The sequence below is a fragment of the Choloepus didactylus genome, chromosome X, assembly GCF_015220235.1.
Source record: "Choloepus didactylus isolate mChoDid1 chromosome X, mChoDid1.pri, whole genome shotgun sequence".
In the NCBI taxonomy this organism is placed as follows: domain Eukaryota; kingdom Metazoa; phylum Chordata; class Mammalia; order Pilosa; family Megalonychidae; genus Choloepus; species Choloepus didactylus.
Window position 1 is genome coordinate 172,863,960 of NC_051334.1, and position 18,607 is coordinate 172,882,566.

Consider the following 18,607-nt stretch of genomic DNA (forward strand, 5'->3'; position numbering starts at 1 on the left):
TTATTATTGTGGATTAATTTGTCACTTTCCTTGAAACTGGTGAACCAAAAAAAGTCTGACAGAGATAGGAAAATACTGCCATTGTCTGTTGAGAAGTCTATGACATTTCAAGGCAAGAATGAATGTATGGAAGAAGAAACTTGTTTCTTCTTTACTAACAAAAGGGAAAGCCTGGAAGTGAATGATATGGGCATAATTAAAAAGAAAAAAAAAGTCTTTACGTAACTTTTTTTGCTGGGAGAGAAGACTACGAAGCACATTTTCCAGGAAGTGTGGGCTGCGATGATTGTGTGCTCTTAACTAATCCTGGGTAAGGTGGCCACTTTGACAGTCTTCTCATGCTGCCTCTGCCACCTTCTCAGTCAGAAGATACCATTTCAACTCTAACGAAGCATGATCGAAACTTATAGCCAACCTTCTCCCCAATCTGTTAGCACTGGACCTTCCATCAGTATGAAAATTTTTATGTATTTACTTTCTGTTTTTCTTATCACCCAGATGATTGGGTCAGCACTTTTTGCTGTGTATCTTCACAGAAGGTTAGACAAGGTAAGATGAACCATAAGCCTTTATTAATGAAATTTGGGGTTCTTAACTGATTACTGATTTGTTGGTGGGTTGGTTTTAGTTCAACCCAAATGATGGACAGTGGTAGAAATCTAAATAGATGAAGTTCAGAGGCATAATGTTGGTTTTCTAGTCAATTAATTGCCATGTTCTTGTTTCTGGTTAAGAACTTGGGCTCCGGCATCAGATTGCCTGGGTTGAAATCTTGTCTCTGCTCCCTAACAGCTCTTAACATATCTATGCCTCAGTTTCCACATCTCAGAAATGGGGATAATAGTAGTAACCACCCCATTGTGTAAATGAATTTAGTTATGTAAAGAGCTTAGAATAGTGCCTGGTACATAGTAAATTTCCAATTAGGAAAAGAAAGCATCAATTTTATCTGAAATTTCATAGTGCTTCAGATTAGTGTAGACACAGATAGGTCCTAGAATTTGCAGTCTTTTACTAAAAGTGGCGTTCTCTGTATAAATTTTCAAATGCTGATTTGAGTTGCAAGCTTTTCAGTTTCTCGCTGAGGTGTTTTACATTCTTAAATGATTGGACTTATGGGAACAAAAGAGTAGAATAACTTAGTAGGCAGTTTGGCATTCTTAGGAAAGGGTAACTGTTAGGATTTATCCCATTTCCATGTGTTTAACCATTTCCACAGAGGGACATTGTTGGTTGGGTTGATAAACTATTAATCATGAAGGAAAGCAGAAATTTGATCAATTGTCTGGCTGTTCCTAAAAGTCTGCATGTGGGAACCATGGATGCATAGCATCTGGATGACTGCATTTTCTCAAGGATGTTTTGGTGTCCTGTATTGGGATGCAGACCTAGATCAAGGCTATGAGGGTTTTTTTCTACCAAGACAAAGTGAGGGAGTGAGAAGTGAGGCAATTCATTGGGTTCCTCGGATTCTAGGTTTTACTGCCGAGAAAAATGGGGTTTGTTTGGGCCCAGTGGTCTCTGCCAATCAAATGCCTTTAGCCTCTAAAGGAGAAATATTGACCCGAGTAGACTCAAATTTACCTAGCATTTAGATTTTCATTTAATGAAAGTAAGAGCCGCCCAGCTAACTGGATCTTATCTTGAATCTAAAAGTCTAAATTTAAAACAGGAAAAACAGTACAGAATTTGGTGATTATACAAGTGAATTTCATACATTTAATTATTTTTAAGACATTGGGAAATAAAATATTTTGCTAACTTTTGGGATAAAAGATTATTTCCTTAAAAATGCAAAAGTTTTCTAAAAATACTAAAGTTTCAAAGAGAAATAATTAGAACTCAGTTAATTGACACAGATTGCAAATTAACTTCTTTTTATAAAGCGCCTCATCACAAACACTAAAATGAAGTGGACAGATTAGCTCAGCAGAAAACTATTTTATAGGCTATTTATAATGACCAATCATTACTGGAGCAATGGGAAATACAATAATTACAGAATATTGCTACTATAGTACATTGAAAAGTTGTACCCATTATAATGATTTTTATTAAAATAGTTTTGATTTCTATTTAAAGTTTCAGATATGACATTTTAATTTCTCCCTTTTGTAGAGATTTTTAACTGCAAATACCAAGCAGCAATGATCCAATGCAATAACTTGTTATTCCCCATTTATGCCCCCAAAGTCCTCCTCTTGTTATGTCGTGGAAGCAAATGTGGGTAGACAGCCATAGCTGCATTCTCCTTCAGAACTGCATTTCTCATTTCCCTGTTATTTCACAAATAGATAGAAGACGAAAGGAATCTTCATGAAGATTTTGTGTTCATGAAAATGATACAGAAATGCAACAAAGGAGAGGGGTCCTTATCCTTACTGAACTGTGAGGAAATTAGAAGCCAGTTTGAAGCCTTAATCAAGGTAAGCAGCTCAGTTGTTGGTAAAAGTGCAGTTGAAATCTTTTACTACATTTGCTAGGTTTGGAAACTGAAATGCGACCATTTAAAAGTTTAAATATCATGTGTATGTGTGTGTATCAAAAACAGCAAAAATGAAGCCAAAATCCTGTGTTTAAAGGGAAAGGAAAGTTGGAAGTGTGCACATTCCTACCTGATAAGGACAAAAAGCTCTCTAAGGAAAATGCAGACTCTCATGGGTGCATTCACACAAATCCAGGTGCTCACACATGCTACTGCCTCTGGGCAAAATGACGAAGTTCTCCAAGTTTGTTTTTTGTATTTTCTTATCTTCCCATCCAAACCTTGATGCCTTACTACTGTGGACCCATGGTCGGTCCCCTATTTCCTAAGGAAGCAATAACCCTTGGCAGCTGTAGTATTAACAGGTCACAAGTTAAGGTGCTGCCTTTACTGGGAGTAGTAGGGACTCTTGATGGCTGATATGCTTTAATATGAAGGAATGCTTCTCCAATGATGGAATTTCAGGTGTCATGAAAGTTAGATCTTTTTATTGTGGGGTAGGGTGCAGGGAATTGGTGATGGACGGTCTCAGTGTCGCCCAAATCAGACCCCATGCAATGCCACTTGTTCACAAAGCCAGTTCACTCTAGAGTCAATCATGACTGGAGGCAGAGAAGATTCAAAGTCTTCTAGCCCAATGGGCTTGTACCCAGCCTGAAGTCACTCAGTGGCTGTGGGCTATAATGGGTGCCTAAACCAAGAATTTTTTAGGACCTTTACTGAGGATATGCCTTCAACATTAATTCCGTCATCACAGACATGAAGTCTAGGAGGTCTTTTGCCTCAGGCAAAGCTTCAAGAATTCTTTTAGCCCTTTCACTCTTGGATCACTAAGTCAAATACCCTTGGCCCTCTGCTCACTTTGGGGTCATGTTTAGGAGGCAGCAGCTCATGGGGAGGGAAGTTCTTTACCAGGTGGGCAAGTATCTGGATAAACCAACAAGAGCTATTTCTCACATGTAGATGATATGCAGTTTAACTCAGGAATGAAGGGCTTAAGAGATTATTCCTGAGTTTATACTCCTCCTGTATTGTCACCAAGGTGAAATTTAAACCAGTAGTGAAGACTCTTTGAGCTTATTCCTGAACTATCAACAGGGATTAGCATGCAGCTCAAATCCACTGATGGCTCTCAAGTTCTATATACTCATCTAAGTTTTAGGTGAAGACTCCTAACCCTTTATTTGCAAGGTTTGGCTGGCCGACGTTGGGAAATGATTTGAGTTTTTCTGGTTCATGGAAGATTCTGGCTCGTATTACAGGGTATTGGGAGGTCTTGTAAATTTAAATGTGAATAAAGCCATTTTTGAAAGAACAGGTAATAATCCAAAAAGCACATTGAATGTGCTTGACTGTGTGACCTTGGACAAATGACTTCCACTCTCTGGGCTTCAGTTATCTCATCTGTAAAATGAGAGGGCTGAGATTATCTATTAGCTCTGACATTCTGTAATTATGTGATCAGCCTTCAGTTCTCTCCAACGGCAGTGAGAGCGGTTGTTAGTTTTTCTCCCTGTCTCTCTTTGTCACGAACAGTTTTACCATTGAACTGTGAATTCCTCATGTTTTTATTTCATGTTGGATATGTAAAGCTTCCATTATCAGCTACTCAGGATGGGAGTAAGGAAAACAGCTGGTTTGCTTAGGCTTGTATGAAAAAAAGTGACAACTCCAAAGTTTAATATTCTAAAAGGGCAGATCTTCTCAGCCATGTCAACTGGGGCCCTGGTGATCTCCTTCTTGTAAGCCACATAGGAGGCCCCTTGCTTCTACTGCAGCAGGTGTGGAAACTTGGTCAACACCATCTGTATCCATGATAGGCATAATGATTACAAAAGAAGTCCTCCAGCTATCCAGTCCTCCTACAATGACTGACCCCCTTTCCAATACCCAATTTCCACCAAATTTCTCATTTTAAAATAATATTTTGGATTTTACTTTTTAACCCAGTAGGACAATTACAGAATAACCCCAAATTGGATTTTTATTTTCTTAAGTAATATTAGCAGGTTTTCTTTCTGGGTCACAGTCTAATTGGTCCAAAGCAACCCAGAGTTTGAAATTTGGGACTTCAAATCATAGGGCTTTAAGGGGTCTTAGAAATCATCATTATCTAGACAAGAAACTCATTATCTCCTGGGGCAGGTAGCACCAAACTGTCAGTTTGGTGGGGAAGATGGGAATAAGGGCTAATGTTAGGGTAAGTGGGGGCAGCATTTTAGATAGTGCAATTTCACGCCAAAAGTTGCTTGCCACCCCACCCCCTTCTATAACAATCAATTTCATAATTATCTGCCCACCAATGCCTGAGATGCCTTTGATAGGGTCAAAGAATTTCCTTTTTGGGTTAAACGTAAACTTATCCATACCTGCCACATAGAATTCCTACAAAGAGAGGAACAACTGACTCCAAATTTTCTGAGATTCAACTTTAAAAAATTTTAGTTTGACATGGGGAGTGAAGCAAGAAAATAAGAGAAGGGTTCTGGGCAGCATGGCTGGGGAAAGTTCACAGAAAGGCAATGCAGGGACATAAAAGACAAACTTCGCTGACTTCACATTTTCATCTTGGCCAGCTCCTGACACCATTGCAACCACTTGCCTAAAAGTATCTCAACCTCAATCATCACACTCTATTTTTTAAAATACACTAAATAGTCATTTGTTTACTTTATCTCGCAAACATTTTCCTGTCACTGCATTTTCACAGTGCCACACTTCTGCTCAAATGGAAAGTTGAAGCTCTGTGGCCCATGTGAGCGTTTCGATGCATAGGTTCCCCCTTGTGTTCTGTGACTTACGCCCTCAGATCTGGCAACTGAGCTGAGCCTACATGACACTCAACAGTAGCCGTGCAAATTCCTTCTCGGGGAGAAATGAAAAGGAAAGGCCCTGTAGACAGTTGATACCAGTAATGAGGAGGAGTACCAAGGACATTGACTATCAGAAGATGTCTGATAGTCTGTCTTCCCCCTTTCTTCTCAGACTATAGAGTTATGGAGTAAGTTGAGCCCGATTTATGAATGTGATCTCACAATTTCTGTTCTTGGCTTCAGCCTTAGACTCCCTGGTTGACCTCATACCAGCCAGTTAAGCCATCCAGGCCTTTTGTTCAGTGTCTTTAAAATGGCAGTAACAGACTTTATTACTTTCCAACCTGTGTTGCTGGCTGCCCTGTTTGCTTCTTTAAGTGCCTCTAGCCCTTCTTCAGTTTGTTAAGTGAGAAGAAACCTGCATTTGCCTTTGAACATCAGCAGCATTACCTGTTTTTCCTAAATGCTTCTTATTCCATATAAATACAGGCCACCCAGGGTAACCAGAAACAAGAGACTCTCTTCAAACCAAGTGAAAACAAAATTTAAAATGTCTGAGGGTCTTTTCATAGTCTGGGTCAAACTTACCATTTTACCTTTTCCTCCAAGATTTCAGACCAACTGTACTCTAGTAGATACATACCATGTTTTATGTTTAATAATATTCCATATACCATTTCCCCAGATAGAATCATTCCCCCATGCAATATTGTTTGTTAATATCTGTCAAAGCCAGGGAGGTCGGGGTCATAAGAGGGGTCAGTGTCATAGCATCTGGTCTGGAGAGAGCACTGGAATGGAGATAATAAGGTCTGATTCTGCTTCCAGACTCGACCCTAGGCTTTCTGGTCCATCGGCTCATTTGTCAGAGCAATAGGCTCCCAATTAGTATGATACCAATAACATCAATGACAACATCTGAGTCTGTATGAAAATCCTCATCAGAAACAGGCAGCAAAGTAATGACAGATGCCAGATGAGTGATACTTCTAAAACTCCATAACAGAACCCCTGCCAAAATGACCTTTTGCAACAATTCTTATTTTAGGATACGATGGCAAACGAAGAGGTAAAGAAGAAAGAACAGCACTTTGAAATGCAAAGAGGTAGGTTGCTCTTTACCAATTTCTATGAATGCTCAAAAACTGAAAGGAAGCTTAGGCCAATTATAGTGAACAGCCCAGTGTTGAATAAAGGAAATTTTAGCCCTGGAAATAAAACAGGAACTCAATTGCCAAATTGACATCTTCTCTAGTCCCTGTGATTTGGAATGGCTTTGTGTAGACATTTTTACTGGGAAGGCTTTGCTCCTTTCATACTGACAATGCCAAATCTGCAAAGCTCCTGTTATTTTCAATACCTTAATCAAAGCAACCATACAGGCTGGTACCACCTAAGAAGAATGAGATGACAGGAATGTCTTCATTTGGCAACAGTGGCATTCATTGCTCAATAATAACAGCTTTTCATGGGGGAACAGTGACCAAATGTAGCCTCTGAGATCAAAGTGTGACTCACTGCAACAACATTCTATTCTTGACCCCATTATTAAATCTGAGAATTCTGAGCATCTCGGTGGGAAGGGACCTTGACAGTTCTCAAATGCAGCAACCATCCTTAGAGCATGAATCTCCTTGACAACAATGACCATCCGGCCTCTGATTGAGCATGTCTGGGGGAAAAGGCACCTTCTATGAGGCAAGCTGTTCTGTCTTTGGGCAGTTCTAATAATTATAGTAAGATTACCATACTACTTGAGAGAAATCTTTCCTCCTCTTGAGTCAAAATTTTCCTTCCTGTGATCTCCATTCACTGGACCTAGTTCTGCTCTTTGGTACCATACCAAAGTATAATTCCTCTCCTATACAGCAGCTATCCAGGTATTGAAGACAGCATTCATGGCCTCCTGAAACTTCTCTTCTCCAGGCTAAGCATCCCCACTGTTCCTCCATTGACACTTTCAAGACCCTTTCCTCTCCTAGTTATCTCCTTTTCTGAGCCCACTAAATTTTCCTTGTTCTTCTTAGAGAATTAGTGCCCCAAACCAAACACTATAATGCCTGAAGCAATCTTAGCCACAGAGTTTGGAGAAGTGGAATGGTGTTGGAGAGAGTATTGGTAGAGAGAATATTATCTCACAGCATCGGTGAACACGATGCTATGGTTTGTGTAAATTTAACACACACACACCCATACAGAGATACATACTTACATACAAAGATACATGAACTGTTTTCTGAGGCAAAGAGAGTATGCAGAGCTTGCCTTAACTATTAGCCTGGATGCTAAAGGGTCATCTGATGTCCATGGGTGTTTTAGATTCAGAATGACTGCAAGATATGTTGAGTGGTACCATGTTGTTTGTTAATTACAGTGAAATTTGAGGGAACAGTTCATGTGAATGTTGCCTAGCAGTCTTCAGTAAAATGATAAACATAACAAAACTGGTAATTTAGTTCTTGCAATTTGACTTAGCATTTATTTAGCCAAGCACCTACAAGGTGCCCAGCACCAGACTTATAACTGGAAAAAGAAACTTCCAAGCAGTCTCTAACCTTAGGAGGTTGAGACATATAATTAAGGAGTAAGCCTTTTACAAGAGAAACAGAGATAGATACAGTAGTTTGATCAGTTGCTTGATCACATAAAATACCATAAGCCTCTTTTAGCTAGGTGTATAGCTACAATTTTGGGGCTCACTAAGATTCCCAAATTACAGGAGTTAGTTGCTCCTAAAAGTAAGATTCATGATATGGTTAATGTAGACCAGTATTTTTAGCCTGTGAACTCAGGTACTGAACAACTATTAGGAAAATGGGATCACTGGAAATGGCAATTCAATTGTTAAGGTTTTAGAAATCAACTTTTCCTTCAGTGGGAGGGATTCAAGACCAATTTATTCTCCCTTTCATGTAGCCTGTTTAAGCACAGCTTCTATTACAGTTTTAGTCATAAAACTGGGCCAAATAATTTTGGGGGCAGTTTGTACTATTTTGGCCTAACAGTTGGCTTTTGATTCCATTCTAGGTGCTCAGGATCCTCAAATTGCAGCACATGTCATAAGTGATGCCAGTAGTAAAACAGGATCTGGTAAGTCCCACGGCATTCTGAGCATCTGTCACCCAAGTGGGAAGGTGGGATGCTGAAGCAATGCAGTCCAATGAGTAGCTTCCTCTCTTCCTCTGGAGTCCAATTTTTAAACCCACCCATACGCCTCTCATACACTTTCCTTTGTCTGCAAAGTGAGCTCAAATGCACAGATGGGACATAGAGAAACAAAAGGAGGCAGGAAGCAATCTTGATGTTCTGATTATGTTGTTGCTCAATGGCTGATTCTAAATGACGAATTACTGGGTGGAAGGACCATTATTCTGACAACATGGAAGAGATGGCAGGTAGTGACCTCCTGACTGGGAGCATCTCTCCTGCTAACCCCTCTTCACCCGGGTGTAAATGGGCCTCAGGGGATATTTCCTGCCATCTGTCAATCTTTGTATGATTAACCCCAGCCTCACTGGGGCCAACCTCGGAGAAATTAAGGGTAAAGTCATTCTGCAAAGATCAATAAGTGCCAGGACTTTGCATTTTCCAATGAAGTAACATCAGATGACATATTGTGATCTTTCCAACTCTGAACAGTTTTATTTCTGTATACATTTTTCCATCATTCTAGTTCTTAGATCTTTTTCCTTATGCTACTTGGTACTGGAGAATGTGTTGCATCTGATAAATGATGAAAATGTGCATGCTAGTATAAAATCTCTAATCTACATAAAGGCAATCCAAGAGCATCAGGGCAGTCTTTGAAAGTTTCAGCCGAGTACTCTGGAATGGAGTTCTAAGGAGAGAGAGAGAGAGGGAGAATGCAAGACACAGCCTTATTTCTGAGGTGTGAGGTAGCTTGGGCTTTTCAGTGGGTATAACACATGCATACATGCATGATGCATGGTTATCATGGTGTGGGAGCAAGAGCACTGGACAGGGAGTTTTTGTAGACTGAGATTCAAGAACCGTGGTCACCACTTGCTGGGCCACTTTGGGCAAATACCTCTATCTACACAGCAATTTCCTGCCTCACTGACTTCACAAGGTTGCTCAGAGCACCAAATCTCTGACATCAGTTCAGCTAATATAAAAGTCATGCTGTCAAGTGCTATATGAGTATTTTTAACTCACTCACTGTGGTTTGTATGTCAAAAGAGTGGCATAAGACCTCTCATCAACACAGTTCTCCCACCATATTTAACAACTTGGCCAAGTGGGAGAACATCACAACTCTATCGGCATATCCAGGGTCGCTATCTACTTGACACCTTCTCGTTCAGTCTGGAAGACAGCAACAGAGCAACCTCCTGGAAGAATAACTTCCCACTAGTCTTTGTCCGCCTGTATCTGAACCTTGTTTTCTTGCCTTTGGATATATTTCATGATGCTCAGATTCTCCCAAAAGGCCCATGACTGATATTGGTCTTAGAATATTTTATATTTGACATCACAGTAGTTTTGTAGAATATCAGGTGGGAAGGCAATAGCATCTCCCCCCATCACCTATCCCAAACCTCTCATTCCTACCTGATCAGGTTGCTACAAACTGGACCTGCCTCCCACAGGACTTATGAAAACCAACTTGGTGGAGTGAAAGATAGGGAGCCTGCCCTTTTTTTCCCAATCAAAGGGTCCAAAAGTGAAAAGCTTGGGGTTGATTTATAAGACAAAATCATCATAATGAAGCATCATTTCTGGGAGTGGTCTGCAAGGCCCAGAAATGTCAGACATTTTGGGATGCTTCCCTATGGATGTGTCTCAGCAAGTAAGATCTTGTATCCTGATAGATCTAAGACCACCAAATGGGAATAAAAAATGCTCAAGGAAGCAAACACATCAGTACACTTTCGCTTCCCCCTAACCTCCCCCACTGCTTACCCCTAGCCCTCTGTGAGAGCTGAGATTTGAAATCGGGTACACACACCACTTTGAACCCACTCAACATCTCAGCTGAGAAAATGGCACACTGTTGGTGGGTACTCCGGCTTAGCCACAAGAATACGTGTACTTTCAAGTTGCTGGCACCCACTATAATGGGAGATCAAAACACACGGTGAAATGACAGGTTTATTTTCACACTTCCTTGCCTAATTTTAGTCCTTGCTGTAGGAGGCAGATTGTGTTTGTAACAGCATGATCAGGTAGAAATAAATTGGGGTCTTTCCCTGTCTCTGTGCTGAGGATAAGCTAAGTAACTGGCAACTCTTTGACTTTGTAAAATTCAAGGTAAGCAAGGTGTTGATGTTTAATATTAGCAAGGCATGGAATTTTGAAATCATTCGCACTTTCTTAAGCTCAAGGGCAAATTGGATTGAAGAACTCTAAAGGGAGAAGGAAACACTGCTCTATGTTAGTTTATTTAATCTTCATGACAAGTCTCTGAAATAGGCCTTGCTATTAGCCTCAGGTTGCAGACAAGAAACCAAAGGCACAGGGAGATTAAGTGACTTGCCCAAGCTTGACTCGAGCCTGGATTGGAGCCCAGCTCCATCTGATTCTAAAGCCCATGCCAATTTGTCAGACAACCCTCCTCCATAGACTCTGAAGGCTGGAGTATCCTTAAGAATCCATGATGCCCAAATCTGCCTTCTGTATATGGGGTCAATATCCAACATTAAACATATTTTCGATTAAAATGTGAACTATACTATGCTTTACCTCACCAAGCAATTTCTCCTTTACAGTTCTACAATGGGCCAAAAAAGGATATTACACCATGAGCAATAACCTGGTAACCCTCAAAAATGGGAAGCAGCTAACCATCCAAAGAGAAGGACTCTATTATGTCTATACCCAAGTCACCTTCTGCTCCAATCGGGAAGCTTCGGGTCAAACCCCATTTATAGTCAGCCTCTGCCTGAGGTCCACGAGTGGATCTGAGAGAATCTTACTCAGAGCAGCAAATACCCACAGTTCCTCCAAACCTTGTGGGCAACAATCCATTCACTTGGGAGGAGTATTTGAATTGCAATCCGGTGTTTCAGTATTTGTCAACGTGACTGAACCAAGCCAAGTGAACCACGGAATCGGCTTCACATCTTTCGGCTTACTCAAACTCTGAACAGTGTAACCTCTCTGGCTGTGGCTGAGCTGATGCTGGCAGTCTTCATAATACAGCAAAGCAGTTAAGACCACCCTCTGTTGAACCGCCTATTTATAACCCTAGGATCCTCCTCATGGAGAACTATTTATTATACACCCCAAGGCATATAGGGCTGTGATGAGTGAATTATAGGGTGGGTAGAACTAAAACAGACCTTGCTCCATAAGAGCTCACATTCTGAAGCAGAAACCCCACTGATGCAGACATCCAGAGAATCATATGAAAAGACCAAATCATTATGGACAGATTGAATTCTGAGTAAACATCAGATAATTAGCCATGTTTAGTTTTGTTTCTTTGTGTGCGGTGTCTTTCAGTGGATAATGTATTTGATTTACCGGTGGAGATGAGAAAGGGAAATGGGAGAATCCTCAGCTCACATTCAGTTATGGTTGACTCTGGGTCACTGAGGCCCTGATGGAGGGGGCCAGGATCTAGAAAGTCCAAGGCAGTGGAGAATGGAAAAATCCTGCCCCCATCATGTACCCTGACATGCACCCTGACACTCAGTCTCTCCTTTTATCTTTCTCTCTCTCACTCACACACACACACACATCACAGAGTCAGGAAGTTGCTAATCAGTTATCTTATTTCAATCCTGTCTCGATCTCCACCACTGTAGATAGGAGTAGAAGTGTGGGGCAGGGAAAGCAGCACCGAGCCCTGCGCACTCCTCATCATGAAATGACTGTATTTATAGGAAATCTATTGTATCTATCTGCAGTCTCCATTGTTTCCAGAGTGAACTTGTGATTATCTTGTTATTTATTTTTGAATAATAAAGATCCCATAACATTATTGTTGTTATTTAGTACCTAAAACCATAGGCCAGGTTTGGTGGGGGGGCGGGGGGGGGGGGAGCATTTGGAGGAAATATTCCATACCTTTGTGATAGTTTCATAAACTTTTCTCTCAAGTTTCTTACACCACAAAATACCTTGGTAAAAGCACACTCTCTGGAAGTCTGTGATAGCCTTTCATGGATGATGTGGAAACATTCGATGAAAATAAATCTGTGTCTTTATTTCTAGTTTACTCTGGAAAGGTGGCAGGGGATTGAAAAGAGACTGTTTTTTCTTGATTAATCACAGCTAAGCAAAGCTGGAGAGAGGGCCTTACATGAGAAGCAGTAAGAGCTGTCTAGGTGGTTCCACTTTAGGCAGAGGAATGGAGCTGAGAAAGCCTGAGGGGAAGTATTAGCCCTACAGTCTTCTGCTGAAACCAACAGAGAGATTCCCTGTCACCTCCCTTAGAGGGATATTTTTCATCTAGGGAGCTCAGAATGGCTTCTTCATCTTTATTGGTAGAGTACTTTGCTTAAGACAAATACCACAGGTTCATCCAAAAAACTATTACTGTAGAAATAAGAAAGGGGAGTAATGAGGGGTGGGGTCAGCTCTTGGCAACTGTCCCTGCCCTTCAGTCCTGTAGACAGCCCAATCTGTTCTTCGATGCATGACACTAAAGGCCTTAGAGCATGAATATCCAACTCAAGGCTGAAATCATGCTAAGCAAACTTTTTTGGCTGAGTACTTTCTCCAGTGAGAGAACTTTGGTATGAGCAGAGGTGACATTCGTTGGTTCAGGGACTCACTAGGGATATTTCCACAGTTCGATCATGTCCTCTGGGAGCAAAGATCCTTCTGCAGGTTAACGTCCGCATGGGAGGCTTGAAAGAAGTGGGGCAGTGGGCGGGGCAGCTGAAGAGGCATTGTACGTGTGGTTTTCACAGTCCTAGCTAGGGGAGAGCTTGGCTCATCCGGGAGTGAGGGAAACAGCACCCAGCCTGTGACTCTCCTTCCCTCACAGTAACCAAGTGCCAGTTTATAGCACAGCCATTCTTGCCCAACTTGCCTGGGTGGGGCATTGGGGGTTGAGGTGGGCAAGAGGCATTATCTTATTTAGCAGGGATGATAAGAAGAGAATCCAGGTCCTGCCTGAACCAATCTTTTATAATCTTTATATAATCATGCCACTTTTTAATTTAAACCTTGTTTGCACATTTATCCCCCTTTTCTTCTTTGGGGATCATTTTCAGGTTATTTCTACCTACCTGCTGTCAGAAGTAATGCCATAGACACAAAAACACTACACTTACTCAGGATAACTCTTCTTTTCCCATGGTTTCTACTGCTCTCTAAATGCCACCTCCTATAGCTCGGCCCAGATCTTTCCACAAAGTTTTAGCCTCACATATCCAACTGCCTTTAGCCTCTCAGACTGCATCCCCAGGAGGTCACCTTATCCTTTCCGAGGGCTCCAGGTGCCATCTTTCCCTTTTCTTATCCTGTCTACATGGTCACCATGAGCTGTCTCCCCACAAACATTTGTGTTTTTAACTGCTACCTTTATAATACTAATGCCATGCTTTTGGCCCTGAACTGTCCCCTAGAGTTTGTCTCCAATTGCACACATCTCCAAATGATAGGCCAAAGCTTCCAAACCCAACACATCACAATGAGACTCATGATCTTGTTTCCAATGAATTGGTATCCACTATCAGTGTTTCTCATTTCAATGAATGGCATCCTCATCCACCCTGTTTCTCAAGTCAGAAACCTGGCCTGATTTCTCATTGTACTCATATGCCATATCCAATCCCATCAGCCTATTCCCATCAACCCTATTTCTTAGATAGTTCTCAAATTCTTCTACATCTTTCTATCTATACCACCATTATCTTAGTCCAAACCACCTCATCTCTCTTCTGAAACACTACAACAGCCTCCTTAACTCCTTGCCTCCACTCTCGTGCCCTCTTATCCATTCTGTATGCACAGTCAGAATGAACTTTTAAAACACACAATTCTGATTTCACCACTTTGCTATTTCTTACTGACCTTAGAATAAAGGCTGAAATAATTAATTTTTTTCATCTCCTTCCAATGCCTCTCTCAGTCTCATAAGTTCTGACTCTCAGTTCCTCTAAAGCAAGGTTGCAAATGCTTTCCTGCCTTAGGAGCCCAGCACAAGGTTTTCTCTTCTTGGAACACCCAATCCCTTCCCCCACTGCATCCTGCACTTCAGCTTCACAGCTATCAGGGTTGATGTTTTTTCTGATATGCTGTGAGTTTCTTGAGGACCAAGACATTGTCCTTCTCTCCGTGATAACTCTGTTGCTTACCACAGGGCCTGGCATAGAATTGGCACTGTGTTGCATGAAATAATAAGTAAATGATTAAATAACAACTGCTTATAACTCAGTAGCCCATGAAATAATTTTGTGTGTTGGTTAAAGGAAAAATTTACAATAGAGCAAAGAGGCTTATAATGCCAAAAGTATCTATTTAACAAAAATGCTTTCAGTGACATTCTCAACAAGGCAATGTAAGACATCCCTTTAAAAAGTCTCCCATCAGAAACAATTAATAAAAGGACAAGTCCCACTTGCTTGGAACTCAGGAGGATGATAGAGACTGGAGAAGGACTTCACAAATGCTAAATCAAAAAAGAAAAGAAAACACCAAACTCAGGTAGGAAATTTGTGTCTCGGAAACACACCAGTCCAGAACCCTCCCACTCACTAGTCCCACACAGCTTAAGAATCACACAGAGGCAGCACAGCCCAAGCACCTCCTGCTGCAGATGCAGACCATAGAGCCACTCACAGTTCTGAGTTAGAACCCCACACATATCCAGGCACAGGGACCCAAGTCTCCAGAGACCCAGGATGGAACACAAGTGACAGGCAAATGCATGCATGCTAAAGGCCACCCCCCAGGAAACAAAAGAAACCACAGCAGAATTGTTGGTAAGAGCTGCACACACCCAACCTGATCTCTGATTGCTGGAGTGTCTAAATGAGAAACAATATAAGCCATTTCTGAATGTTGGCTCAACTGTCTCCCTGGGGCAGGATACCAGGGAGAAGTTACCAGAGCAGAAAAGCATCACAGAAAAAAAGGAAAGGAAATATGAACTGTTGTAAGGCAGTATGGGTCCTGGTATTGAAAAGTGTAAGGAAAAGGGGGAACTGAGAGAGGGAGAGCAGTTAAACAAATTATAGGAAATGGGGAGAAAATTCTGAACAAAAACAAACAGAACAGATCAAGATTCTCAGAGAAGGAACAGAGGAAAGGAAGTTTTCTCCTGGAGGTGAAACAATTGTATATAAAAGGGCAATCTTAAAAGTTGCACCCATGTCCTGGGCAAGAAACAGGTTCAGAAGTGCTGAAAAAATCTTTACAGGTACACACAGGCTGTGCTAAAGGTTCAATATAAGCTGGACCAAGCATCAAAGAAGACCTTTAACACATAGCCAATCTACACAAAAACCTTAGGCAAGAGGGAGAAACCGAGCTTCAGAGTTAAGACATCAATATAATCAGATGCCCAGATATCAGGAAAAAAATTGCAAGCCATACTAAGAAACAGGAAGATATGGCTCAGTCATGGGAGAAAATTAAAATTCAAAGAAGATGCAGACTTTGGAACAACTAATCAAAGAAGTTCAAACAAATCACTTGAATCAACTAAAGGAGATAAAGGAAAATATAGATAGAAATAAAGTAAATATGGACATAGAGCTAAGGGATATTAAGAAGAAATGCGGAGGCGGGGCAAGATGGCAGACTGGTGAGCTGTATGTTTTAGTTACTCCTCCAGGAAAGTAGGTAAAAAGCCAGGAACTGCGTGGACTGGACACCACAGAGCAATCTGTCTTTGGGCATACTTCATACAACACTCATGAAAACGTGGAACTGCTGAGATCAGCGAAATCTGTAAGTTTTTGCGGCCAGGGGACCCGCGCCCCTCCCTGCCAGGCTCAGTCCCGGGGGAGGAGGGGCTGTCAGCTCCAGGAAGGAGAAGGGAGAATTGCAGTGGCTGCTCTTACCGGAAACTCATTCTACTGATTCGAACTCCAACCATAGATAGACTGAGGCCAGACACCAGAGACTCTGAGAGCAGCCAGCCCAGCAGAGAGGAGACGGGCATAGAAGGAAAACAACACGAGAAGCTCCAAAGTAAAAGCAGAGGATTTTTGGAGTTCTGGTGAACACAGAAAGGGGAAGGGCGGAGATCAGGCCTTGAGGCGCATATGCAAATCCCGAAGCAAGGCTGATCTCTCTGCCCTGGGCACCTTTCCTTAATGGCCCTGGTTGCTTTGTCTATTAGCATTTCAATAACCCATTAGATCTCTGAGGAGGGCCTTTTTTTTTTTTTCTTTTTTTTTTTTTTTAAATCCTTTTTGCTTTTTCTAAAACAATTACTCTAAGAAGCTCAATACAGAAAGCTTCAAAGAATTGAAATTTGGGCACATCAAGTCAAGAGCAGAACTAAGAGAGCTCTGAGACAAAAGGCAATAATCCAGTGGCTGAGAAAATTCACTAAACAACACAACTTCCCAAGAAAAGGGGGGTGTCCGCTCACAGCCACCATCCCGGTGGACAGGAAACACTCCTGCCCATCGCCAGCCCCATAGCCCAGAGCTGCCCCAGACAACCCAGTGTGACGGAAGTGCTTCAATAACAGGCACACACCACAAAACTGGGCGTGGACATTAGCCTTCCCTGCAACCTCAGCTGAATGTCCCAGAGCTGGGAAGGGGAGCAGTGTGAATTAACAGAGCCCCATTCAGCCATCATTTGAGCAGACTGGGAGCCTCCCAACACAGCCCAGCAGCCCAGAACTGCCCTGGGGGGACGGCACTCACCTGTGACATAGCACAGTCATCCCTCAACAGAGGACCCGGGGTGCACAGCCTGGAAGAGGGGCCCACTTGCAAGTCTCAAGAGCCATACGCCAATACCAAAGACTTGTGGGTCAGTGGCAGAGACAAACTGTGGCAGGACTGAACTGAAGGATTAGACTATTGCAGTAGCTTTAAAACTCTAGGATCATCAGGGAGATTTGATTGTTAGGGCCACCCCCCCTCCCCGACTGCCCAGAAACACGCCCCACATACAGGGCAGGCAACACCAACTACACACGCAAGCTTGGGACACCAATTGGGCCCCACAAGACTCACTCCCCCACTCACCAAAAAGGCTAAGCAGGGGAGATCTGGCTTGTGGAGAACAGGTGGCTCGTGTACGCCACCTGCTGGTTAGTTAGAGAAAGTGTACTCCACGAAGCTGTAGATCTGATAAATTAGAGATAAGGACTTCAACTGGTCTACAAACCCTAAAAGAACCCTATCAAGGTCAGCAAATGCCACGAGGCCAAAAACAACAGAAAATTATAAAGCATATGAAAAAACCAGACGATATGGATAACCCAAGCCCAAGCACCCAATCAAAAGACCAGAAGAGACACACCTAGAGCAGCTACTCAAAGAACTAAAGATGAACAATGAGACCCTAGTACGGGATATGAAGGAAATCAAGAAGACCCTAGAAGAGCATAAAGAAGACATTGCAAGACTAAATAAAAAAATGGATGATCTTATGGAAATTAAAGAAACTGTTGACCAAATTAAAAAGATTCTGGACACTCATAGTACAAGACTAGAGGAAGTTGAACAACGAATCAGTGACCTGGAAGATGACAGAATGGAAAATGAAAGCATAAAAGAAAGAATGGGGAAAAAATTGAAAAACTCGAAATGGACCTCAGGGATATGATAGATAATATGAAACGTCCAAATATAAGACTCATTGGTGTCCCAGAAGGGGAAGAAAAGGGTAAAGGTCTAGGAAGAGTATTCAAAGAAATTGTTGGGGAAAACTTCCCAAATCTTCTAAACAACATAAATACACAAATCATAAATGCTCAGCGAACTCCAAATAGAATAAATCCAAAAAAACCCACTCCGAGACATATACTGATCACACTGTCAAACATAGAAGAGAAGGAGCAAGTTCTGAAAGCAGCAAGAGAAAAGCAATTCACCACATACAAAGGAAACAGCATAAGACTAAGTAGTGACTACTCAGCAGCCACCATGGAGGCGAGAAGGCAGTGGCACGATATATTTAAAATTCTGAGAGAGAGGAATTTCCAGCCAAGAATACTTTATCCAGCAAAGCTCTCCTTCAAATTTGAGGGAGAGCTTAAATTTTTCACAGACAAAGAAATGCTGAGAGAATTTGCTAACAAGAGACCTGCCCTACTGGAGATACTAAAGGGAGCCCTACAGACAGAGAAACAAAGACAGGACAGAGAGACTTGGAGAAAGGTTCAGTACTAAAGAGATTCGGTATGGGTACAATAAAGTATATT

General features: G+C 41.8%; 1 protein-coding gene across 1 annotated transcript; it reads left to right on the top strand.

Moving 5' to 3' along the window:
* The first annotated feature begins 323 nt into the window (after nt 1-323).
* Nucleotides 324-12,244, top strand: CD40LG (CD40 ligand). Its single transcript, XM_037822455.1, has 5 exons — nt 324-549; nt 2,295-2,426; nt 6,347-6,404; nt 8,326-8,388; nt 11,028-12,244. Exons 1-5 carry the CDS (start codon nt 394-396, stop codon nt 11,402-11,404), a joined length of 786 nt encoding a protein of 261 aa, XP_037678383.1. The 5' UTR covers nt 324-393; the 3' UTR covers nt 11,405-12,244.
* The last annotated feature ends 6,363 nt before the right edge of the window (nt 12,245-18,607 follow it).